The 26,521-nt window shown below is 49.2% G+C and overlaps 1 protein-coding gene across 2 annotated transcripts in view; it reads left to right on the top strand.

Annotated features, from left to right (window-relative positions):
• Ece1 (endothelin converting enzyme 1) overlaps nucleotides 1-10,973 on the top strand; it is a 92,291-nt gene extending 81,318 nt beyond the window's left edge. For both annotated transcript variants that reach the window (XM_005004318.4, XM_005004317.4), the window contains exons 14-19: nucleotides 474-577; nucleotides 4,448-4,558; nucleotides 5,100-5,167; nucleotides 5,385-5,575; nucleotides 7,922-8,017; nucleotides 8,659-10,973. In XM_005004318.4, the coding sequence (XP_005004375.2) occupies nucleotides 474-577; nucleotides 4,448-4,558; nucleotides 5,100-5,167; nucleotides 5,385-5,575; nucleotides 7,922-8,017; nucleotides 8,659-8,835 (747 nt within the window). In that variant the 3' untranslated portion in view covers nucleotides 8,836-10,973. The remainder of the gene's footprint in view (nucleotides 1-473; nucleotides 578-4,447; nucleotides 4,559-5,099; nucleotides 5,168-5,384; nucleotides 5,576-7,921; nucleotides 8,018-8,658) is intronic.
• Nucleotides 10,974-26,521: the final 15,548 nt, after the last annotated feature.

Below are 26,521 nucleotides of genomic sequence, written 5' to 3'. Positions count from 1 at the left end.
TTAAAATTGAAAAGCCCAGGGGCTGGGGATTTAGCTCAGCGGCATAAGCGCCTGCCTTGCAAGCAGGCAGTTGTGAGTTCGATCCCCGGTACCGATAAAAAGGAAAAAGACAAAAAAAAAAAATTAAAAAGCCCAGTAGCTCACCTGTCTCTACAGTCTCTTCCCTGTTAGCCAGTACAAGTACAGAATGAGTCCATCCTTGTGAGCCTGTCAGACAGCACTGAGATATTGTTTTCTTGCCTAAGACCCAGGTGCTGCTGCAGGGGCGTCCCTGTAACACTGTCTGTACCCCAAGCGAAGGAGCCTTTACTGTGTCCTCAAAGCGGGGAGGTAGTGGCAGCCCCAAACCCTCCACCCTGTCTTCAGCTTACAGAGCAATTTTAGCCTTGCAACATCTCGGTTTCCTTGGCACTAGGAAGTGTACCCCGCCTGGGGGTGCTGTGACCTGTGTCCCCGTTTTCTTCTTTTTCCAGTACACAGCAGTTCCAGACCTCTATTTTGAGAATGCCATGCGGTTTTTCAACTTCTCATGGAGAGTCACTGCTGAGCAGCTCAGGAAAGCCCCCAACAGAGATCAGTGAGTCCCTGGGCCCTGCTGGGAAGGCGCTGGCTCCTGCCCCACATGGGGACACACAATCAGGAGAGGCCTTTGAGGGGTGGAGCCTGGCATTATCCCACTTTGCAGATGAAACCAGAGGCCAACGTGGACCCCAGCCAGGGGCTGCTACAGGCCCCAGGTTGTGCCCCCAGCCTGCCAGGCCTGTGCTGCTGCGTGTATGTGACACCGTGTGCCAGCTCTTATCTATGGCCTGGGCATTCACAGCCTTCATTTCATTATCTGCAGGATAGGCTGGTAGGAGCCCTTCTAAGACTATGGTGACAATCAGATGTGAGAGCTTCGGGGAGGGCCAGGCCCTCCTCCAGGGCTGAGTCCTGTAACTTCTCAGGGATAGGAATGCTGGCTCTTCGGGGACAGGCCTCCCACTGAAGCCTGGGGAAGGTTCTGGATGGGCCCTGACAGTGCCGCCTCCCCAGCCTCACTGGACTCAGCACTCCCTGAAGGACATTTTCAAAACCCATAAGCACCTGAGCCAGGGGTGGAGCTCAGTGGGGTAGAGAGTGCCTGCTTGGCCTTCAGAAATCAGAATAACCTGGAGTTGGGCTGGAGATTTAGCTCTGTGGCGCAAGCACCTGCCTGGCAAGCAGAAGGTTGTGAGTTTGATCCCCGGTACCAAAAATAAAAAAAAGAAAGGCCAGGGGTTTAGCTTGGTGCCTGCTTGGCAAACATGAGGTCGTGAGTTCAATCCCTGGCACCAAATAAATAAATAAATCTAGTAATATCTAGGTTTGTTTTAATAAAATAAAGTATAAGTCCTTTCAGAAAATTTGTCAGCTGTAGTCAGCTCCGACTCAGCCTCATTTTGCAAATCTTACCAGATGGTGAAGCAACTTCTCTTTGCCTCTGGCTCCCCCTGGTGGGCAGCAAGGGTTCAAACATCTCTTTTTTCCCCTCTTCAACCGAGGTTTCCTCCAAATGTGTAAGACCGTGGCTTTCACCTTTAGAGTATGGTACTGGCACTCGGACAGTTTTATCTGGATTTTTAAATTTTAACTTCAAGTTTTTCACTTAAATTCTGCTTTCTGTCTGAGTGAGTTGGGGATGACAATGCGCAACATAGGTACACTGTTGCTCCAATTAATGTGTTTGAAATTTTCTGTCTTATTTATTTTTCTTTTTTTTTCCTCTTTGAAATAAAATGGATTTTTAAAAACCACAAAAACAGAAAGAAAAAGAAAAAACAAAAGTTGCCCAGCAGGCCTTGTACTCTTGGGTTTAAGCAGTCCTCCTGCCTCAGCCTCCCAAGTATAGGTCTGTGCTACCACATTCAGGAAATTTCTCAAAATCTTTATGTTCCTTTGGGGGCATTTCTTGACTTTCTCTGTAAGGATTACCTTGAGACAAAGGGATTGATTGTCAATGTTCTTAGAGAAAACATCATTTCTGCCTCGCTTCCTTCCTCTCTGTACCAGGAAAATAACTGAAATGCCAAATATTTCATTACATTGTACTGTTAGTGTTGAACATTTTAGTCTACCTCTCAGTATCCTTAAAAACCTGAAGCTGAGGGCCAGGGGTTTAGCTCAGCGGCCTAAGTGCCTATGTGACAAACGCGAAGTTGTGAGTTTAATCCCTGGTACCAAAAACCAAAAAACAGAAAAAACCTAATTAAAATCTAAAGCTGAGCGATGGCACATACTTGTAATCCTAGCACTCAGGAGGCTGAGGCAGGAGGATGACCTGATGATGGAGGATGGAGGCCAGTCTGGGCTACATAGTGAGTTCAAGGCAAGCCTGAGCAAGACCCTGTCTCAAAAAAAAAAGGATTGAGCCAGGCACCTCATGCATGTCATCTCATTTCAAGGCTGAGACAGGAGAGTCACCATGAGTTCGAGGCCAGCCTTGTCTTATCTACACACTGAGTTCAAGGCCACTCTGAACTACATAGCAAGAACTTGTCTCAAAACAAAAAAGAATCCCATAAAGCTTTTTTTGTTTATGTGGATTATACTGATTTTATGAAAAGTAAAAATGTAAAAATTAAATGTTATAAAAAACATTTAATGAAGAGACGTTGTTTTATTTTTCTCAGACTTTTTTTGTGTATCTGCTGGGAGCTGAATCCAGGGTCTTGTATGTGTTAGACAAGACCACTGAGCCACACCCCAGCCCTGGAAAAGTATTCTTTTTTTTCTTTTAAGGTACTGGGACCGGGTACAGTGCCACATGGAGTAGCCTGTGATCCCAGCACTTAGGAGGCTGAGGCAGGTAGATCACCAAGAGTTCCACGCCAGCCTGGAACTGTATAGGGAATTCAAGGTCAGCCTGAACTACATAGTGAGACCCTATTTCAAAAAAAAAAACAAAATCAACCAGACAAACCCATGATCAAACTAGTGATCAAACTCATGGGTGCTGTGTCACCAAGCTGCAACCCCAGCCCTTTAACTTTTTAAAACAGCATTTCACTAAGATGGCCAGGCTAGGGGCTGGGGATTTAGCTCAGTGGCATAAGTGCCTGCCCTGCAAGCAGGCAGTCGTGAGTTCGATCCTCAGTACCGATAAAAAAGAAAAAGAAAAAAAAAAAAGATGGCCAGGCTAGGCTCAAGCTTGCAATCCTCCTGCCTCAGCCTCCTGAGTAGCCAAAAGTCACAGGTATGCACCACAATAACCAATAAAGAAGAGTCTTTTAAGTACAAGAAAGCAGTTAGATTTGAGGTAATTAATACAGGTTTTTCAACACTAACCTTCAGCTAAATGCAGTGGTGCACACCTGTAATCCTAGCCTTTGGGAGGCTGAGGCAGGAGAACTGCCTCAAATTCAAGGCCAGTTTGGGTTACATAGTGCAATACTGTCTCAAAAAAATTTTTAATTCAAAAAAATTAACTTTTGTTTGAAACTTTAGATTTTTTTTGAAAGCTTTTTTTTCTTTTTTGTCTTTTTGAGACAGGCAGTTCAGGCTGGCCTTGAGCTCACTTTGTAGCCTGAGTGCTGGGATTTCAGCCATGCACCACAATGCCCAAATTGAAATCTTAATTTTTTTATCACTGACCAAAATATATATATACATATATCATTGGCAATAAATGGTATCTGGCATTCTCCCAGAGATAATAGACTTACTTTATACATTTTTGAAAAATGTCTGTCCCGTATCCAAGTCCAAAATTCCAGTTTGTCAATCATCCCAAAAGTAGCAAGGTTGTCCCGTCCAAAGAGATGTGCCATGTAGGTATTTCCCACTTGGCCACATGGAGTATTAAAAAGACCCGGGGGTCCAGATTTAGTGGTGTTAAAAATCATGCTACGTAGCCGGGTGTAGTGGCTCACGCCTGTAATCCTAGCACTCGGGAGGCTGAGGCAGGAGGATCATTGAGAGTTCAAGACCAGCCTCGGCTACAAAGTGAGCTCAAGGCCAGCCTGAACTGCATAGCGAGACCCTGTCTCAAAAAAAAAAAAAAAAAAAAAAAAAAAAAAAAAAAAATCATGCTATGTCTTCCAGGGTGTTCTGAGTGAAAACAGTGTGTGCTTTTGTTTCATTTTGTTTTGTTTGTGGTACCAGGGGTTGAACCCAGGGCCTTTGCACTAAACTGTATCCCCAGCCCTTTATAAATGTTTTGAGACAGGCTGTCATTTAGTCACTAAGTTGCTCAGACTTAGACTTGCAGTGCTCCTGCCTCAGCTTCCCTGCGTGCTGGAACTACAGTGGTTTTCCTGGAAGGCCCCTGGGGAAGGACTGGAGACCTCTGGGCCCTGCCCGGGCTCCCGCAGCTTCATAAACCGCTGCTTCTGCAGTTGGGTACCTGGGCCAGAGAGCGCCCACATCTCTAAGGCTTGAGCTATGATGTCCTCACCAGCCCTGACAGTGCGCCTGCCTGTCGCTGCAGGTGGAGCATGACGCCCCCCATGGTGAACGCCTACTACTCACCCACCAAGAACGAGATCGTGTTTCCCGCCGGGATCCTGCAGGCGCCCTTCTACACTCGCTCCTCCCCCAAGTAGGTGTCTCTGGTGCTGTGGCCCCAGCGTGGCCACTCAGCCAGCCAATGGCCATCAGTGCCTGGCAGCCCAGGTAGCCTGGCATTGAGGGAGGGGTGGAGGAAACAGCTCCCGCCCCCTCCGCTCCCCCCCAGGGCCTCCCGGCTCAGAGCCAGGTTGGGGAGCCCAGGGCTCAGGGTAGGGGAGACATTGTTCCTGACAGTCAGCACTGGGGCTTGGGAGGCACAAGGGCACTGCCCCAGAAATGAAATCTGCACGGTCCCAGGACAAATCCTGCCGAGCTGTCAGATTTCTGCGTGGCCCTTGGGCAAAGCATCGGGGGTCCCCAGCCTCATTTGCTCAGCTGTCACCCCCGCCCCAGCTCTGGTGAGGGGAGCCCTTGGGCGGCACCCAGCTTGCACCAACTTCAGGGGCACGTCCCCACAGAGCCCTGCAGGACTCCGCTGTGGCCCGGGCTGGGAAGCAAAGGCTGTGTACGGGGCAACCACCCACAGCCCTCCTGGGCATCACCCTCTCTTTTGTACCCCTCGCCACCCCCAGGGCCTTGAACTTTGGTGGCATCGGTGTCGTCGTGGGCCACGAGCTGACGCATGCTTTTGATGACCAAGGTACAGTTCCGTGCGGTCCCCTTCAGACAGAGCTGGGCTCCCACCTGCCCTGCTGAGGCCGTGCCTGCCTCGAGCTCCTGGAGGCAGTGGGCCTCACACCCCCACCCCACCCTGTGCTCCCAGGCTGTAGCTGGCCACGCCTTCTGCACCAGCTGGGCTGGGGTGAGGTGGCGGGTGAGGAACCGGGTCCCAGCGCCCCTCTCCCCACTCCATGCAGGACGGGAGTATGACAAGGACGGCAACCTCCGGCCCTGGTGGAAGAACTCCTCAGTGGAGGCCTTCAAGCAGCAGACGGAGTGCATGGTGGAGCAGTACAGCAACTACAGCGTGAACGGGGAGCCCGTGAACGGCCGCCACACGCTCGGGGAGAACATCGCCGACAACGGGGGCCTCAAAGCAGCCTATCGGGTGCGTGTGCATCCCCACGCTGCCCCGCCAGGTCCCCACAGTGGAGGCCCAGCATAGATACCCTAGGCAACCTGCAGCGGCTCCAGGTGTCTCAGTTTCCACATCTGAGCAGTGGGGCTGGTGAGGTTTTATGCAGAATTAACAGGGAAAGCAGCCAGTGCAGAACTCAGCTGCACAAGCCTGAGGCAGGGAAGCCTGAGGGCAGGCTGAGGCGGGGAAGAGCTGGCCTGGGCACCTGCAGGTCTTACAGCTGTCTCTGCAGGGAAGCCACCGCCATGTCAGCCAGCAGAGGCCTGGGAGGGAGTGACACTGGATGCTAAGCCAGTTCTGGGTTCAAGTCCTCCTGAGCACCTGTTAGTTGACTGCACATCCCTGACACTGCACCACTGGGTCACTGGGATGATCCAACCCAACCTGGCTCACAGGACCACTCAAAGATGCCAGCTGAGTTGGAGGGAGAAGAAACTGTCAGAGCAGCACCAAGCTCCTCCTGTGACAATGACAGCAGAAATACCAATTGGGCGTGGTGGTACACACTTGTAATTCCAACATTCAGGAGGCTGAGGCAGGAGGATGACTTCAAATTAGAGGCCAGTCTGGGCTACATAGTGAGTTCAGGGCCAGCATGAAGAGAACCTGTCTCAAAACAACAACAAAAACAAAAAAACTACTGACAGCTGCCATGCATTGAGCCTGGCCACACACAGGCCGGGCATCCTCGCCTGCAGCTTTACAACTGGAAAGTCACATCTCCACCTGCAGATGGAGGAACTGGAGCCTTCCACCAGCCTGCACTGTCCCCAAGGCATGAAGGATGTGAGCCAGGCCCTGGAGGGGGTGTCACTCTTGGCACGGAGTGGGGGGGCGGGGTTTGGGGCGGTACACACCTAAACAAAGGCAGGAGAGCACGCCGGGCCCTGAGAAGAAAAGGGGCATAAAACAGGACAGAGCTGGTGTAATCCAAGCACTCTGCAAGCTGAGGCAGAAAGATCACGAGTTCAGCTACCTCATGAGACCCTGTCTCAAAGACAAAAAAAAAAAAAAAACAGGACAAAGCATAGGTATGATGGAGCATACCTAAAATCCCAGCCTTCGGAAGGCTGAGGCAGGAGGATTGACACAAGTTTAAAAACCAGTGTGAACTACAGAGCAAGACTTTTGTCTCAAACAACAAGAAAAAACAGCACAAAGTGATGCAGGGTAGTGGAGGGAAGAGGAGAGGGAGCCCCCTGAGGGGACCCCATTGGATAGAGGGAGGAGGAGCTGGAGAAATGGGCTCAGCAGGGGGAGAGCAGGTGCAGAGGCCAGCAGGTGGCGCCATTCACAGCCGGGAGGAAGGGTAGGGGCGAGAGGGCCGGGACTGGGACCTTCTGGCCTTGGATTCTGTTTTATTTACAGTGGTGCACCCCTGTGGGGTCCCCAAGCAGAAAAATGACATCTAATTCATCTTTGAAAACAGATCAGCAAACCTTTGGGCCAAATCCAGCTCTCAGCCTGTTTTCATGAAGTTTTAGGGGATACGGCTACCCATGTTGGTTCACAGGCTAGGTGTGGCTCCTTGGGCACCGTAAGGGCAGAGTTGCAGCCCAGTCTGGTGGCACAAGCCTTTAATCCCCACACAGTGGGAGGCTGAGGCAGGAGGGTTGCAAGTTTGAACCAGCCTACAAAGTTTAGCCACTTAATGAGAGCCTGTCTCAAAATAAAAAATAAAATAAAAAGGGCTAGGAAGATAGCCCAGTGTGAAGGCCCTGTTTCAGTTGCCACAGGGACTGTGAGCCACGAAGCTGAAATTGGATACTCCACGCTCGCGCTCTGGGAGGTCTGCCAAGCCCGCCTTAAGAGGCCCACTTAGGAGGGAATCAGAATCAGATCAGGCAGGCCAGCCGAGCAGGCGAGAGGGAAGCAAGGGGATGCTGGGAAGGGGTCAGACTTAGGATGTTTGCTTCGACTAAAAAGAAGAGCTGCAGAGGAATTCTGAGTTTTTTGGCCCTGTAAGCTGAGGAGATGGTAGATGGTGGTATTATCTGCGGTGATGGGAAAACTGTGTGTGTATGTGTGTGTGTGTGTGTGTGTGTGTGTGTGTGCGCGCGCGCGCACTCATTGTTCTGTTTGTACCACATGAAGTGTGAGATGCAGCTCGGATGTCCAGCTTGGGAGCTGAATATATAAATCAGGGAAGGGGCTGGAGCTGGCAGTGCTGAGGTGGGAAAGGCCTCGGAGCTAACCATGTGCACTTGGGGGCCAGAGCAGGAAAGGAGAGGCTCCCCTAGGCAGGCCTGCCGCCCTGGGGTGCAGCCTCCCCCGGCCTCCCCCAGCCCGCTGCACTGACACCCCCCCCCCCACCAGGCGTACCAGAACTGGGTGAAGAAGAACGGAGCCGAGGAGACGCTGCCCACGCTGGGCCTCACCAATAACCAGCTCTTCTTCCTAGGCTTCGCACAGGTGAGTCCTTAGTGCCAAACGTGGACACTCTGCCATCTCGGGGCCCAGGATCCGAGAGCTCTGGAGCCAAAGGCAAGTTCTGTGCTTGTCACACTGTCCGCGGGACAGTCCTTACATGCAGGCGAGCTTCGGGTTCTCAGATGCTCCAGGAGAGGCCCCAAGCACTGATTAAAGCACCCTGCGTCCAGTGGGTGATTGCTAAGGTCCCTTCTGGTTCTGGGGTTCTAGAAACTTCTTAAACCAAAGATAGCACTATGTCGCCCCTTGAGTTGGCATTCAGCCGACGGCCTTCTGTTGGCTTCTAGAGCTACCAGGCCATTAGACAGAGTGTCCTGTCCCAGAAATATGAGGCTGACCAAGGTTTTCCCAGTGGTCTTCAGGCAGAATCCCCAGTTCAGATGAGATGCAGGGCAGATGGGTCAGACACACAGACACTGCTCTGGCTGGGTGGGGACGCAGCTCGGGGGCACCTGTGTTAAGGTGCAGGTGTGAGGCCACACCAGCTCCTGGCTCTTCCTTGCCCACCCGGCAGGCCCTCCTGATGTCCTGGGATCCCAGGACCAGGGGAGGGGCTCATTCAGCTGCTTTGGTGGTATCTGGTAGCCTCAGGGACCCCCAGCTCCTCTCTATTACTCCCTCAGGTCTGGTGCTCGGTCCGCACGCCAGAGAGCTCCCACGAAGGCCTCATCACCGACCCCCACAGCCCCTCCCGCTTCCGGGTCATCGGCTCCCTCTCCAACTCCAAGGAGTTCTCAGAACACTTCCAATGCCCGCCTGGCTCACCCATGAACCCGCGTCACAAGTGTGAGGTCTGGTAAGGGACAGAGCACAGGGAGCCACGGCGGAGGAGGGCAAGAGGCCAAGGACAAGTCCTGGGGCAGGGCTGCCAGTCTGCCCCCTGCCGCTGGCCTCCAGGACACTGCCCAGCCCCCTTCCCTACATGGAGGGATTGTAGCTGTCACCTTGCTGCCCGTGATGGATGTTCTCAGCATTACCTAAGATTGATCCCCGCGAAGACCTGTCATCCTGGGCACTTGTGCGCCAGTTTAGCGACTTTTGGGTGTCGGGCTGATGTTTGCCAGGCCTGGGTCCCACACTGACAGGGGTGATGGGCCGTAGCCCCTCACCCACATCCAGTGCCAGATATACCACAAGCACCACTGTGTCAAATGCTTTAAAGATATATTTTTGGGGAAATTATTTTTTAAACATTGTGGAATACACTGGAAATCTTCAGGGAAAAAAATGCATTTAAAACACTTTTTTTTTTTTTTTTGAGGAAAGGATTGGTATATTTATTATGTTCTGTTTTTCTAAATAACCTGTGGACAAAGAAGCCCCCACTGGGGTACCTGTCACTTGGAAGCTGGGCTGAGGCAGGGACCCCTCAAGCTGCTGAGCAGGTCCCCAGATAAAGCTGCCTCAGCCTTTGGGGTATGCGAGCCCAGCTTCTGCCATCACCCGCACAGACAGGAGTGGGGGGCGGGCAGGGGGCTAACTGGGATCCCTGCTCATGGGTACAGCCCCCATCCCCAGAGTCCAACCATAGGAACCCCAGCGAGGAAGGTCTGATGCTCAATGTTGCAGCTAGGGACTGGTGGCCGCAGCAGAATGGGGCCATGTCAGGGCCCTTGAACACAGCAGAGAGTGCCTGAGGACCCTGGTCACCCCCTGGGCTGACCCTCCCCATCAGATGCACGGCTGTCCATAGATGTCCTCTTCCCGTCCTCCTCTTTTGGTCACCCCATGTCTGTCCCAGGGACCTGCTGCCTCTGTAGCAATCCTCCCATCCCAGCCTACTGTCCCAGCCACCTCAGACTGCCTGGCTGCTGCCTTTCAGGGGGAAAAGAAAACGGGCCTCAGCTTTAGTTTCCTGAAAGCTCCCACTTCTGCCACGCACCGGCCTGGCCTGGCTCCAGGGCCCGCTCACCAGTGCCTTATCATTGAGGCTGCCATAGAGCACCACCAAGGAGACAGCCCTGCCCCAGAGGCCCTTAGCCTCCTCCGCAGAACCCCCGAGTGTCCTGGCAGAACCCTGGTGCCCACAGAGTCACCCTCACTGCCCCCAGGGCAGTGGCCTTGGGTGTCAGGAGTCAGCCACCCTGAACTTGCTGCAGCCCCTGAAGTCCCCTGGGATGGACCCCAACAGTACGGGTAGCTGGATGTGCAGGTGCCACTGGCCAGAAGTTGTAGAAGATCCCCCAAGCCCAGGCAGCCAGCATGTTGGGGGTCAAAGATGTCATCTCCTCCTTCCCTGGGGCCACAGCTTCTCCCGCAGGAGATGCCTGGGCTGCACCAGGTGGAGCTCAGTGTGGCCCTACTGCATGCTGAGAGGAGGCCAGCCTCAAGGCACGCAGGGCAGCTCGTCAGTGTCCCTGGCCAGGCCCTCTCAAGGCCCAGGAAGCCAGGCTCCTTGCCACGAGGTACAGGCAACCCAGCAACTAACCTCAGCTCAGCCTCCGAGCAGGAACAGGGGATTGAAAACAGCCTAATCCGAGGCCAGCAAGTTCAAGGCCTGGTAGCTCTCCAGAGGCAAGACAAGACAGGAACCAGAGAAGGAGCTGGAGCCCAGGGCAGGCCACACAGAGGGGCGCCCTTCCCAGCCCCAGCCCTTCCCCCACCCCCACCCCCACCCCCGGCACCTCCTCTCCCCCTACCCTGCCTTCAACCGTGGAGGGGCAGTCTGGAAACGTCAGCTGCCCCCAAAAGCCAGGGTCATCGTGGTCCCCATTGTTCAGGGCGTGCTGAGGGCAGGGCAGGGCCCGCAGGTGCAGGACGCAGAGGCAGCTGCACGCGAGCTCCCTCCCCTTAGGCCCATGGGCTGGCTTGTCTGTGGGTACACCGACGCGGAAGTGGGGTTCAGGGGCTGGGGATCTATTTTTTGTATTACGATGTTTCGTGCTACTGTAGTTTTGGTGTGGCACTATTGTAATGGAAATAAAGTACTTGTACGGGGCCACGTGTCCAGATGCCTGTCCTTGCAGGGTGGGTGGGGACCCTGCAGGGTGGGAGGTCGTGGGCGACCTCCCCCGAGCCGGCACAGAGCTGCCCATCGTGGACCCTCTGAGCTGCTGTGGCTGCCCCCAGGACAGAGGCTTTGAATCCCAGTAATGCCAGCCGGTTCCTGCCTGCACCCAACAGCCGCTCCTACGCAAAGGTGCTTGCGTGAGCGCCCCCTGTTGGTGAGAAAGGTACTTGCCCTTGCCTGAGCCCCCAAGCCTCTTAGAAAAAAGTCTTATTTCTTTGTCTTGGAGCAAAGGAGTTTCCAGATCGCAGAGGCTTGCACAGGAAGGCATTAGTAGAGAAATTCAAAGAGTTTCAAGGAAGATATTCAGAGAGGTTCTTGAGTTTGGCACACACTCTCTCCTCCATCTACAGTGTTCGGACTGTACAGACTTCTCTGCCTGATAAACTCTTAGCCATCCTTCAGTGCCCTACTTGGCATCACCTCTAGGAAGCCCTTCTTGATGTCCCAGTCCATATCAGATGGGCTTACACAAGTTACCATCTCCTACCAGAGTATGAGGTCACTAGGGCTTGCACTACACAGTGTTTAGTGCTGGAGGCTGAAAGGTTCCAGGTATTGGCAGGGTTGGTTCCTTGCAAGAAACTTGTGAGAGAAAATCTGCTCTGTGCCTTTCACCCCACACCTGGTACCTTGATGGCACTCTGCATCCCATCTCTGCCTTCACCTCCTGTGGCCTTCACACTGTATCTTGTGTCCAAATTTCCCCTTTTAGCATAGGGTATCACAATGCCTGGCTTAAAATTATACTACCAAGCTACCATGATAAAAACAGTATGGTATTAGCAAAAACAGACCTGAGGATCAATGAAACAGATTAGAAGATACAGAAACAAGTCCAGATACACTAAGCCACCACACACTCACTGGAAGAAAGATAGAGTCTTTTTTTTTTTTTTTTTTTTTGTCTTTTTCCTTTTTATCGGTACCAGGGATCGAACTCACGACTGCCTGCTTGCAAGGCAGGCGCTTATGCCACTGAGCTAAATCCCCAGCCCGAAAGATAGAGTCTTTAACAGATGGTGCTAGAAATATTGGCTTTCCACATGCCAAAGATTAAAACCAAATCCATTTCTCTCACCATGCATTAAAGTAAAATCACAATGGATCAAAGATCTAATATTAAAACAGAAACACTAAATCTCTGGAAAGATGAAATCTTTGAAGACATAGATGCAGGCAAAGACTTAATGAACAAAACCTCAATCACACAGGAACTATCAGAAAGAATCAATAATTGGGATCTCATCTTATTAAAAAAGCTTTTGCACAGCATGAAAAACCACTAACAGAGTAAAGAACAACCCACAGAATGGGAAAAAATTGACAGCTGTTCCTCAGACAAAGAACTAATATCTATTTTTTTTATAAGGGATCAACTCACAACCTTGAAAAACTAATATCTAAAATATATAAAGAACTCAAAGCCAGGTGCAGCGGTGCACACCTATAATCCCAGCACTTAGGAGGCTGAGGCAGGAGGATCGCTGTGAGTTTGAGGCCAGCCTGGACTACAAAGTGAGTTCAAGGCCAGCCTGAACCATATAATAGAACCCTGCCTCAAAAAAAGGCATCTGAAATGAATAGACATGTTTCAGATTTAAAAAATAGAAAATAGAAATGGTGAGTAAATATATGAAAAAATACTCAACAGCACTGGTCTTGAGAGATGCAAATTAAAACAACCCTGAAATTCCATCTCACTCCAAATGGAATGGCTATTATGAAGAAATCAGCCAATAACAAATGCTGGTTGGGCTGTGGGGCAAAGGAATCCTTCTCCACTGTGGGTGGGAGTGTAGACTGGTGTAACCACCGTGGAAATCAGTGAGGAGAGTCCTCAAAAACACTTAAGATTTAGCCAGGCATGGTGGCACATGCCTGTAATTCCAGCACTTGGGAGGCTGAGGCAGGAGGATCAGTGTAGGTTCTAGACCAGCCTGGGCTACAAAGTGACTTCAAGGCCAGCCTGAATTGCCTTACTAGACCCTGTCTCAAAAAACATAAAATAAAAAAAAAAAAAAAAAAAAAAAAAAAAAAACATAAAATAAAATAAAAACTAGGACTAGAAGTTCCATTCAGCCCAGTTATTCCCCTTCTTGGTTTCTTCCTGAAAGAATTAAAAGCATCATGCCACAGTGATACATGTACACCTATGTTTATAGCGACACAGTTTGTGGTCACTAAATCTTGAAAACAGCCCAAATGCCCTTCACCCAATGAATGGATAAAGAGGATGTATTTTGCTGTAATACAGTGGAGTTGTACTCTGCTGTAATAAAGGATAACTTTGAGACCTTTCTAGGTACTTGGGTGCACCTGGAGACCGTAATCTTAAATGGAATTAACCAGACACACCTGTGCAAATATCACAGCTTCCCTGATGCAGCTCATGAATATCGGGGGACACCCATCAACTCATAACACAGGGATACCCCACCCGCGTTCTCTAGGTTGAGAGAGGCTGCCGGCACCAGCTCCAGCAGCCCAGGGCCAGGCTCACGGCCAGGTGGGTGGACAGAGAGCCGAGGTGATGAGCAAGCCTGATGGGTGACCAGAGAAATTCTAGATGTGCTTAGACTCAGCAGGGAGGACCTGGATACCCACAGTGGACAGAGCAACGGCACGCACACAAGGGACAGCACTCCCCGGGCCTCTGCTTCTGCCTTGCTCTAGGAGGTGTGTTTTTCTCAGACTCAGTTTCTCTGGGTATAAAATGGACAGTTAGGGCTCTCTGCTTCTTGTGAGCACCCCCAGCTGGTGCCTGAAACAGGCTCACTGTTAGGGATTAAAAACTGGTGGTCAGGGCTGGAGATTTAGCTCAGCGGCGTAAGCACCTGACTTGCAAGCAGGCAGTCGTGAGTTCAATCCCGGTACCGATAAAAATGAAAAAGACAAAAAAAAAAAAAAAAAAGAAAGAAAGAAAGGAGAGGAGGTGTAGCTCAGTGTTGAGTGCTTGCCTAGCATACCAGAGGCCTTAGGTTCAATCCCCAGCACTGCAAAGGAAAAACAGGAAAAAGGCCAGGTGTGGTACACACACCTGTGATACCAGCATTTGGAGGATGAGCAATCGCAAATTTGAACTCACAAGCCCAGCCTGGGCAATTTAGTAAGACTCTATGTCAAAACTTTAACACGGCCAAGGATATAGCTCAGCGGCATAGTGCCTGCCTAGCAAGCACAAGGTCCTGAGTTTGATTCCTGGTACCCCAAACAAACAAAAACCTTTAAAATGGGTGCTGGGGGTGCAGTTGGGGCCTTCACTGCAAAAAAGGAGAGGAGGATATGAATCCGGCAGAAACAGACTTAAATAAGAAAAACCAACTTTCACTCCATCTCCTGATTGCCCCTTCACAAAGGCAGCACCAAACTGCCAGCAGAGGGCGCTCCACGCGAGAAATGAGGCGTGGAGAAATAGCGGCTTTGGGGGGGCAGGGGGCACGCAGAGGTAGGGGTGTATCTTAGCTTACATGGAGCTCCTGGGCCCCAATCCCAGCGCCAAGAAAAAAAATTGGTATCTTGCATTAGGTGGGCCCGAGAAAATTTTAATTAAGGTTTTCTTCGGGATTGCTTCTGTAATTTTATGATAGGTATATTAATACACCTTTTTTAGTGGAACTGGGCCTGTGGCTCACATCTGTAAACCTAGGGTCACGGTTTGGGTCTGGATATTCCCCAGAGGGGGCTGGGGATTTAGCTCAGCGGCACAAGCGTCTGTCTTGCAAGCAAGCACATGGTCATGAGTTCGATCCCTGGTACAAAGTGCAATGCTGGGATTAAGGGTGGGTGATCACTGGTTCAATCCACTGACTGGATTGGCACTGCCCTAGTCCCAGCAGTCTGGACAAAATAAAGGGGCAGAAAGAGGCTTGTTTCTCCTTAACTCTTGCTTTCCACCACCATGAACCGTTACCTCTTTGCCATGTGCCCCCTGCCCCAAAGCAGCTGATTATGGATTGAAACCTCCACAGATTGTGAGCTAAATATGCCCTTCTCTCTTTAACTTTGGGTGCCAGGTATTTTTGTCCTAGCAAGGAGAAAAGTAGCTAAGAGACCCAGCAATCAGGCAGGTAAGGCAGGAGGACTGCTACCCGTTCGAGGCCAGCCTGGGCTACATAGTGAGACCTTACCTCAACATTCTCCCCAAAAAAGTTCCATTAAAAAAAACTTTGCCGGGGGCTGGGGATTTAGCTCAGTGGCATAAGCACCTGCCTTACAAGCAGGCAGTCGTGAGTTCGATCCCCGGTACCAGTAAAAATGAAAAAGACAAAAAAAAAAAAAAAAAAAAAAAAAAAAAACTTTGCCGGGCATGGTGGCTCATGTCTGTAATCCCAGCACTCGGGAGGCTGAGGCAGGAGGATCATTGCAAGTTCGAGACCAGCCTGGGCTACAAAGTGAGCTCAAGGCCAGTCTGAATTGCATAGCAAGACCCTGTCTCAAAAAAGACAAAAAAAAAAAAAAAAAAAAAAAAACCAAAAAACTTTATTAGTGGAAAGGGCAAAAAAATAGTGTTTAACAAACAATTTTTTTTTCCTTTTTATTGGTACCGGCGATCGAACTCACGGCTGCCTGCTTGTAAGGCAGACACTTATGCCGCTGAGCTAAATCCCCAGCCCCCTTAACAAACAATTTTAAAGGTTATAGAATAATTCTAATTTCCCCCAATCTCACTAAACCACCTTTAATTTTTAAGTACAGACAGTACCAGTCTTACCTACCTAACTCAATATAACTATCCTACATATAACAGGACCATACCAGCTCTTTCCCAGAGGCAGTTGCAAAGTTCTTGACGAAGTTCATCCTGTTTTCCCCAGTACTGGGGGCTGAACCCAGGGCCTTTGCACTGAGCTACATTCCCAGCCCTTTTTTATATTGAGACAGGACCTCGCTAGGTTGTATTTTATTTCTCCCTTAGCTGTTACGATGGTTGATTTTATGTGTCAACTTGAGTGGGCATGGGGGTGCCGAGGTATTTGGTCAAACATTGCTTTATGTGTATCTGTGAGGGTGCTGTGGATAAGATTCACTTGTTTGAGGCTTTTGCTCTTTTCCCCCTCAGCCTCAATTTTTTTTTTTTTTTTTTGAAACAAGCCCTTAGGGGCTGGGGATTTAGCTCAGCGGCATAAGCACCTGACTTGCAAGCAGGCGGTCGTGAGTTCGATCCCCGGTACCGATAAAAAAAAAGACCCTTACTAAGTGTCTAAATTGCTCAGATGGGCTCAGACTTGTAAACCTAGCTGCTTTAACCACCCAGAGCTTTTGGATTATGGACATGTGCTACCTGGCTTCACCTGTAACAAATAAACCGTGACTAGTTAAAATTCCTTACTTAATAGTTTTAACAACTGCATCATTTCTTGTACTGATTTGAGACAGGGTCTTGGTGTGAAGTGCAAGCTGGCCTTGAGTTCACTATGTAGCCCCAGATGGCCTCGAACTTACATTGATCCTCCTGCTTCAGCTTCCCAAGTGCTGGGATACAGGCCTGTACCATGCCTGGCATCATTTCTGACTCGGACTTGTAGATTGCTTTGTATCATTTTTGTTTGTTGGTTGGTTGATTTGTCTTTTTTTTTGAGACAGTGCTTTGTATTTGAGGCTAGTAGTTGGTCTTGAACTTCCTGTGTACCCCAGGCTAGTCTCAAACTCTGAATCCTCCTGCCTCAGCCTCCTAAGTGCTGGGATCACAGGCGTGTACCACCACCGCACCTGGCTGCTTTGTATCTTGATGGTGAATTTTTGAACTTCTTGGGGCTGGGGATTTAGCTCAGTGGCATAAGCACCTGCCTTGCAAGCAGGCAGTCATGAGTTTGATCCCCAGTACTGATAAAAAGGAAAAAAGACAAAAAAGAGAGAAAAAAAAATTTTTGGAACTTATTGTTTAATACTTTATAATTTTTCCTAAATTCTTGACATTGTATGCAGGACATTAAGAGATTTCATTAAATGGTGTTTGTTCTAGGAAATGACCACGTAGGCAGTGTAAGAACTTAGATTAATCTGGTCAGAGGTTGAGCTGGGTTTGCATGTTGTTGTTGCTATGGCTACCTTCACTCTACCACTGACATCCAGTCTTTCGGCAGCATCTCAAGCTTAGCACAGGGCTGGCAGCTGAGGGGTGGCTCTCGGTGCCCCTGCTCATCCATTAGCTCCCAGCTCCCAGTTTGACGGCATGCGGTGCTCCCTCCAGGTGCTCGCTAACCCTGGGTGGAAGGTTGTCTATTGTCTTGGTCTCATCTCTGTCTTGGAGAAACTGTATCACTGGGCTTTGGAGTGGTGCTTCCCCAGAGATCAGGCTCCTCCTCCTCATGGCAGCAAAACTGCCTCAGCTGGGTCTGATGGTACACACGTGTCTTCCCAGCAGGCCAGAGGCTCACACAGGAAGATTACAAATTCAGTCCTAGTCTGGGCAATTGAGTGATTTAGCCAGCTCCTATCTCAAAACAAAAAAAGTGGGTTTTTTTTTTTGGTTTTTTTTTTTTTAAAAAAGGGCTGGGAAAGGCCTTGGATTCAATCCCCAGTATAACAAAAACAACTCTGCCTTCTATCTTGGGCACATCCTATATGGGAAAGTTTTCTGCCCCTTCTTCCCTTTGGGATCCTGGGTCCACGATGGTTTCCTACCCCTCCTGCTTCCCTCAGCTGCCCTTGGCCAGCAGCTCGGGGCTTTTGCTCTGTGGCAGGTAGGCCCTGCTTAGGCAGCAGCTGCAGCTGTGGAGAAAGCTTGGCCCTTGTATCCCACTCCTCCAGTTCCTGTGCTCCGCTGCCCAGGTCTGTACCTTCACACCGGTGCATACAACTTGCAGCGATATGTTGCAAATTTACCTAATTTTCTTAAACGCTTGGTACACAGTAGCTACAGACATACTTATCGTATAGTTGCTTGTTTGCCTTAAGACTAGGTCTCCCTGTGTTACCAGTCTTTTTTTTTGTACCTGTGATCCAACTCACAAATTTGCACTTTCCAGGCAGGTGCTTGTTATACTGAGCTAAACCCCCGGCCCGCGCTGGCCAGTCTTGAACCCCTGAGCTTAAGACAGTCTCCTACCTGAGCTTTCTGAGTAGCAGGGACTACAGGTTCATACCACCATGCCTGGATGATTATATATTTGATTTGTTTTGTTTTAGTTCGTTTCTTTTTTGGGGAGGAGGTACTAGGAATTGAACTCAGGACCTCATGCTTACCAGGTAGGTGGCTATGCCACTGAGCTAAATCCCCAGCCCTTGTTTTGATTTGGAAGATAGAGTCTCTCTATGAAGTTCAGACTGGCCTTGAATTCACTGTGTAGCCCAAACTAGCCTTGAACTAGCTGCAATCCTCCTGCCTCAACCTCCCAAATGCTGGGATTACAAGCATGCACCACCACACTTGGCTTTGACTTGTATGTATATATATATATATATGGATGAAGTCATTTAACTTCTCTTTATGGTTTTTATTAATTGATTTTTAAAATGTTTTGCAGTATGGAAGACCAAACTCAGGAGCACTGTATTTTTTTTTTAATCACTCTGAATTTGTAACTATTTTTTTTTTTTGAGACAGGATTTTCAGGCATGTGCCACGAAGCTCGGCTCATTGAATTTTTCTGATTCTGCACCTATAGGCTTTTCAGAGAGATGCAGCAAACACACCTGCTGGTTGATCTTTGCTGTTCCAGGAGTGCTGGAATGGGAAAAGAGAGGCCCTCTTACGGAAGCCCTAGAAAAAGGCGGAGCATATCCAGAGAGCAAGGAACCTATAGCTGAGTCCTGGACACCGTTTCTGTTTCCCTGCAGAACACAAGGGCTGACAGGCGATTCTAAAGAAGGGTGTGCGCTCCACCTGGTCGGCCGTTCCTTGTTACAGTTTAAGATATCACCACCAGGGGGCGCAAAACCCAAAGAGACACAGGTTTAATCCTGGGTCCTTCTGGGGACTGAGTCCTGAGAAGCAAATACAGCGTGGGGGAGGGGATTTCCCCTCCCCTTACTCTTTAGAAGGCTCAAACTCAGCTTGTGGCTCATGAGAGCCAGCCTTCCACTTCTTAAGCGTTGGCTAGAAGGCAGGAAGAGCCTGGAAAGAATCCTGGGCCAGTGCCTGAAGAGTTCTAGTTTCTCCCCCAGGGCTTCCTGTCTGGGACAAATAACCAAATCTCCTTGAGTCCCTGATATTTTTAACAATGGAGCTAATAATCCCCAGTCTATGCCCCTCCTTTTGGAGAGAAGGGCCCTATAATAGAGGCTCTGGACTTGGTGTTTGATTGGCGTTCAGTCCTTGCTCCAACTCCAAAGTGGGTCAAGTGATCCAACCCTTTAGAGCTGCAGCTTCAGTCACTATTGAAGGGGAATTCTGGCACATCCTTTGCATGGTGGCAAATTGTGTTTTATCTTGAGCCCAGGACTTTTGCACTGAGCTACAATCCTCTGCTTTTTTTTATTTTGAGACAGGGTCCCTTAAATCACTAAATTGCCAAGGCAGGGCTCAAATGCCTCAGCCTCCTAGAGTGCTAGAATTATAGGAATGTACCACCACACCCAGGGTTTTTGTTTTGGTTTTTTTCTTTTTGGAGAGGGTCTCTATAGGTACACCAGGGTGACCTCAAAGTTGCGATCATCCTGCCTCAGTCTCCCAAATGTTAAGATTAGAGTCATGTACTATCACACCTGGTTGGAAACTCAAATAAAATACTGTCTTTATGTATGTAGCAGAAATGCAGGTGCATAATAATTACTCAGTATATGTTTATTATAGGAACTGAATTTGCATTCATTAAATTAATAAATTTCCAGGACTGGGGCTCTGATGGTAATTACTCTTGGGGCTCTCAAGAAGGTTCCTTTCATTTTGAGCTGGGAGTGCAGCTCAGTGATACAGTACCTATCTAGCAAGTGCAAGAGCCTGGGTTCAACCCCTGGTACCAAAAAAGATTCTTTTGCTTTTTGCAGGGAGGGGGTGGCTGAGGATATAGCTTAGCAGCCAAGTACCTGCCTGGCAAGCATAAGGTTGTGAGCTCAATCCCCAGTACCAAAAAACAGAGAGAGAGACAGGGTTTCACTGTGTAGCCCCGGCTGGCCTTGAATTCACTATGTAACCCAAGATACCCACAAATTGTGATTGTCTTGTGTGCTGGGGTCACAGGCATGTACCACCACGCCCCACCAAGTTTTCCGAGTCTGTTTTTCCAGAAAAATAAGCCATGAGGTGGCATTGGATATTCAATAGAAGCCCTGGTGTCCCTGATATTCCAGGCTGTCTCTCTGTCTCCCCACTTCTTTTTCTTTTTTCCATTCATCCATTCCCTCGACAATTATTTATTGACCATTCACTATATTCCAGGTGTAGGAAACAAAAGAAACCCACATCCACACAGGCGTACCCCACAGGGAGCCAGTCCATCAGAAGGGGGTTTGTTCCAAAACCTTCTTTGTCCTCTCCAGCAATCAATCCTTGCAGGTTATTTTGTGTTTGGCAAATGGGGGGAAAATTGTGCCAAGAGTTTATCTCCGTGCCTCTCTGTGTGGCTGTGTACACACACAGGAACACACACACACACATTTATATTTAACATTTGCAGCGGCGTTGTCATGGGAACCGGTTTTTGGTGGCACTGGGCATGGGTGATGCCTGTGAGTGCAGGGGTTTTATGGAGCACCCCCAGTGAGCACTTTCTTGTGCCATGGAACCCCGCCGGGACAGTTGCCCCAGGAGCCTTTGTTGGCCCTTTTGATCACCGCTGCCTATTTTTCTCATTGATCTTGCCAGATACAAGGGGATTTGACTGAGGGAACTGAGTGTCAAGCTCAGTCACTGGCAGCCCAGCCAGGGTCTTCTGGGACATCTACCAACCTAGTGGCATGCAGAGGTTCATGTGGGCTTTTTGTCTCTGGAAAGCTTCATTTGAGGACGTCGAAGGGTTTGGGGAAGACTTGGATGAAAAGATCGAAAAACAAAAAGCAGGCTTATTTTCAGACAAGACAGTTGCCATAGCCACTTCTGAACTTGGTAGGCAGTGCCAGAGTGGGGAAGGGCAGAATGCCAGAGAGAGGGCACCAGGGAACTCACGGGTCCCTGGGCCTCTGTCCCTGCGCGGTTGCTCTCCTGCAGTACCCGCATCGGTGCTGAGCAGTGGGCACAGCTGTTCCAGCGGCAGGAGGCTGTGATCTGAGAACAGAAGCAGCCAGCTGGGAAGCGGGAGGCTGAGGTGTGCGCCCAGGCTGGGCCTCACCCCAGTCTGTTTTCTGTTGCTGTAGCTGAAGGCCACAGCCTGGGTAATTTAGAGGATGAAGAAATTTGCTCCTCACAGCCTTGGAGGTTAAGGAAGCCCAGGGTGCAGACGGCACTGCGCGGGGAGCAGAGCAAGCGTCCTGGCAAGCATTTCCCTCGTCTTCCTACAAAGCCACAAAGGCCAGCTCGGACACCTCACTCCCACACCTTCCTCCAACACTGATTACCTTCCTAACATCCCACCTCAGAATACTGTTACTGAACCACTACCTGGATTAAGTTCCCAGCACGCGACCTCTTGGGGGACACATTCACCCCAGCAGGCACCTGCTGCACTGTCCCCCAGGACCACTTGCTGTGGCTAAGGCTGAGTGCCTTCCCCCTCACTCAGGCGGGGTGGGTGGGGTGGAGACAGGGTCAGCGAGGTGGGCAGCCCAGGGTTCTTGTCCTCATAAGCAACCTGGAGGCACTGTGGTGAGTCCAGGAAAGGCAGCCCCGAGGATGACCCAAACCGAGTTTGTGCAAGAGACTTCCACAAAAGAGTTCCAACCGAGTTCCACAAAAGAGCTGGTTCCTGGGCAGGGGTCATGGCTGGGTGGTAGAGTGCTTGGCTAGCATGGGTGAGGCCCTGGGTTTGATCCCTAGTGCTTTATTTATTTACTTAGTTGGGGTTTTTTTGGGGGGGAGGGTTAGGGTTTTTGAAACAGTGTGTTACTCTGTAATTCAGGCTGGCCTTGAACTATGTCTCACTATGTAGCCCAGGCTGGCCTCAAACTTGTAGGGATCCTCCCGCCTCAGTCTCATGAGTGCTGGGATTACATGTTTGTGCCACCATACTTGGTTTGGGAGGGAGCATTGAAATCCATCTAGAAGGGCAAGAGGAAAACAGAGGAACGTTTTTCCCATAAGATGATACTTGAAGCCGGGTGTGGTGACTCACGCCTGTAATTCCAACATTTGGAGGCCGAGGCAGGAGGATCCTTGTGAGTTCAAGACCAGCCTGGGTTACAAAGTGAGTTCAAGACCAGCCTGAACTGCACAGCGAGACCATGTCTCAAAAAGACAAAAAAAAAAGGGGCTGGGGATTTGGCTCAGCGGCATAAGCGCCTGCCTTGCAAGCAGGCAGTCGTCAGTTCAATCCCTGGTACCGGTAAAAATACAAAAAAAAAAAAAAAAAAAAAAGATGATACTTGAGCTGGGTTTTGACGGATAAATAAGACCTTCCAGGTCATCCAGGAGCAGGAGACACTCCAGGAGGAAGGGGACATGGAAGCCATGGAGGCATGCAAGTGTGTGGCTGTCCAGAATTCATGGCTGGCACAGGAAAGATGAGAGCAGGGAAGACAGGAGACCAGTGCCAAATTTGGAAAAAAGAAAAATGTTTGTCTGCCGAATTAATTCTAAATCGCTGTTATTTTCATTGTCCTGTTGGTGGGAAGAGACAGAGCACCGCAACGCTTTAGCCTCTCTTCCCAGGTGTGGGGAGCACTCTGGGCAGGCCAGGGCTGGCAGGCCACTGGCTCCCACAGGGCTGGCAGGAGCCAGCCTGGAGCTCGGCACCAGCTGTGTGCATCTGGAAATCCAGCTTCCTGCTTCTGGCACTAGACAGGGTGTCAGTCAGAGCCTAGGATTTTCCCAAGATGGCAAGTATGGCATGATATTAAAATGGCCTCAGGCTCCAGAAGGCCCCCAGGAAGGCTGGACCACCCAGGGTAGCAGGATGTGGTTTCCATAGCCAATATGGGGTGTGTACACGTGTGACTGTCTGCAGTCTCTTGGCTTGGAGAATGGAGCAGCCTGTTAGCAGGCAGCTGAGAGGCCTCTCACCAGGTCAGGGGCAGAGGAGGCACAGGGCTGGCTGCTCGGGGGCTGTGGTGTGTGTGAGGGTGTGTGTGAGGGTCCTGCCAGTAAGGTCAGAGGCTGCCCTGCCCCCAGGCCCAGGTTGCCTCTGGAAGATGCTGAGGATTTGCCAGACAAAGGAGAGGAGACACCTGCTACGGTTCATCTCCTCCATGCAGGGACCTTTAGTGTGTCAGAGCCTGATTCCAGGTCCAGTGCTGTCCCTAACACTTGGTAGCAAGTGAATGCTCAGGAAACATTGATGTTTTTATCAGCCAGACACCCTGACCACCGTTATTTAATCTCAAAATTGCTCTATAAATCAATAGTGTTTTTCTTTTGTTTTGTTTGGAACCGGGGATTGAACTCACAACCTCACACCTGCCAGGCAGGTGCTTGTGCACTGAGCTAAATCCCTGGGTATCAATAGTGTTTTTAAGATTTTTTTTTTAACAGTTAAGGAAACGGAGGCATAGCACCTCCATCAGACACACAGTTACAAGTGGACGCACATGCCAGGCTTGGTGGCTCAGGCCTGTAATTCCAGTTCTCTGGGAGGCTGAGGCAGAAGGATCACAAGTCTGAGCTGTAGCAATTTAGCAAGACTCTGTTTCAAAACAAAACAAACAAACAAACAACAACAACAACAACAAAAAAATAAGGGGCTGGGGATTAGTGGTGTAAGTGCCTGCCTGGCAAGCACAAGGTTATTAGTTGAATCCCCAGTACCAAACTAACTAACTAAATAAAATTAAGTGCCTCATTTCTTTGAGCATGTCCACACCTCTCTTGTGCCCTATATCTACCTTTGATAAATCCTTCTCATGCCTCTTTTAAAAATTAAAATTATTTTGGTACTGGGGATCAAACTTACAACCTTGTGCTTGCCAGGCACTTATGCCCTTGAGCTAAACCCCCTGGCACCTAAATTTAAAAAATTTGAAAAAAAAAAAATTGAAAAGGTCTAGGAAAGTAGCTCAGTTTAAAGGCGCTGGCTTCAATCCCCACAGTTGGGTGAGGGGAAGAGTTAAAAGCCAGAAAGAAGGGGTGGGGATTTAGCTCAGCAGCATAAGCGCCTGCCTTGCAAGCAGGCAGTCATGAGTTTGATCCCTGGTACCGATAAAAAGGAAAAAGACAAAAAAAAAAAAAAAAAAAAAAAAAAAAAAAAAAAGCCAGAAAGAACTGCAACTCAATAACAACAAAATAACTACTTAAAAAGCAGGAAAAAGCTGTTGGTACAGGTCTGTGGTAGAGCACTTGCTTAGCATGCACAAAGCCCTGGATTCAATTCCAGCACTGTGTAAATGAGTAAGTAAGTAAATGGGCAAAAATGAGGAATGGTGGCATTGGCCTGTAAATCCCAGAACTTGAGGCTGAGGCAGGAGGAGCCTTTCCCTGTGAGTCAACGTCATTCACAGACTATGGAGGGAGAGAACAAGGACTCACCAAGAAGCAAGCCTTCCCTGCCAACCACGTCAGGCACAGGCTGCCAATGGCAGGGCAGCAGCCAGACTTCAGCCCCTTCAGGGTGCCGGCTGGCAAGCAAGAGCCCATTCCCCACCCCCACCCACCCTGTAAGCAACCGGCTGATCTGGAGAAACACAGGCTGAGATGGTAGCTGCTGAGGTGAACTGCGCTTCGATGATTGTAGCGTTTGGTGTTTCACTGACCTGCAGGTTTAGGGCCAGTGGTCTGGTCATCTATTCAGAGGATGGTGGTATGCAGTGTGGCATCTAGGGAAGGATCTCCTTCTGAGGGTGGCAGCCATTGTTAATTCCCTGTTATCTTTCTTTGAAGTCCTGTATCATTTTCATTGTTTTGTTGGGTTGGGTTTTGTTTAATTTTGTTACATCCATTGGCATGCACAGCTGTTTCAAAGATAGCAAGCTAGGGGCTGGGGGTTTAGCTCAGCGGCATAAGCACCTGCCTTGCAAGCAGGCGGTCGTGAGTTCGATCCCCGGTACCAATAAAAATGAAAAAGACAAAAAAAAAAAAAGATAGCAAGCTATATTATGGTAACCATTTTGGATTTACTGTTGTCTTGTTTTGAAGTCCTTTATTGCATTCATTGTTGTGTTTTTATTGGTTCTATTCTGTTCAGTTTGATTTTTACTGTCTGAAGGTATCTGCAGCTATTTTTTAAATTTTTTTTATCAGTACCGAGGATAGAACTCATGACCACACGCTTGCAAGGCAAGTGCTTATGCCGCTGAGCTAAATCCCCAGCCCCATTTTGCAGCTATTTTGAAGACAATGAGAGGCATAATAGAGCCAGGGATTTAGCCAAGTGGTTCCAGAACTTGCCTGGTAAGTGTGAGGTTGAGTTCAATCTCCAGTACAAAAAAAGAGGCATTATGGTAACTATTGTTGATTTAGATTGTTTTGACATCCTTACACTGGTTTGTTTTGATTGGTTTTAATGTTACTTTTCTTGGTTTTATCCTTTTTTTTTGTCTTTTTCCTTTTTATTGGTACCAGGGATCGAACTCACGACTGCCTGCTTGCAAGGCAGGCGCTTATGCCACTGAGCTAAATCCCCAGCCCCAGTTTTATCCTTTTAAAAAAACAACAGCAACAACAACAAAAAGTTATCCCTGGTACATAGGGAGTTTAAGGGCAGCCTGAACTACATGGTAAGACCCTGTCTCAGAAAATGAACAAAAATTTAAAAATAATAAGAAAGATTTGCATTTACTAAAATAAAAAAAATGAGCATGATAAGATGCTTAGTGTCATTAATGATTAGGAAAAATGCAAATAAAAACCTTAGTGAGATACCACTTTACACCTGTTAAAATTGCTAGGAGTTAAGCACAGTGGTTCCTGTGTGCCTGTAATTGCAGCTACTTAGGAGGCTGAGGCAGGAGGACTGCAAGGTAGGGGCCAGCCTAAACAATGTAGTGAGATCTTGCTATAAAGAAGAAAGAAGCAGAGCTGGGGATTTAGCTCAGCGGCATAGGCACGTGCCTGGCAAGCAGGCAGTCGTGAGTTCGATCCCTGGTACTGATAAAAAGGAAAAGAGACAAAAAAAAAAAAAAAAAAAAGAAGCCTGGGCATGTAGCTTAGTGGAGTGCTTACCTTGCATGTATGAGGACTTCCTCCAAGTAATAATGCACACACACAGGCTACAGTAACATTTTTCTTTCAGTTTTTGGTTTTTATTGGCTCATGTTTGTAGTACACAATGATTGTGTTTCTTTCTTTCTTTTTTTTTTTTTAATCGGTACCAGGGATCGAACTCATGACTGCCAGCTTGCAAGGCAGGCGCTTATGCCGCTGAGCTAAATCCCCAGCCCAGTGATTGTGTTTCTTGTGGGCAGTTGGTGCATGTACACAGCACATACTTCTTTTCTCATCCCCACCTCTTGATTTCCTTTCCTTCTGCAAAACATCTGTTTCCCTATTATCTATTTTTTATTTTGCTCTTTGC

Source organism: Cavia porcellus, unplaced genomic scaffold (assembly GCF_034190915.1).
Source record: "Cavia porcellus strain 051 isolate PalLab524CR breed Dunkin Hartley unplaced genomic scaffold, mCavPor4.1 scaffold_25, whole genome shotgun sequence".
NCBI classification, from domain to species: Eukaryota; Metazoa; Chordata; class Mammalia; order Rodentia; family Caviidae; genus Cavia; species Cavia porcellus.
This window is presented reverse-complemented; position numbering and strand designations above follow the sequence as displayed.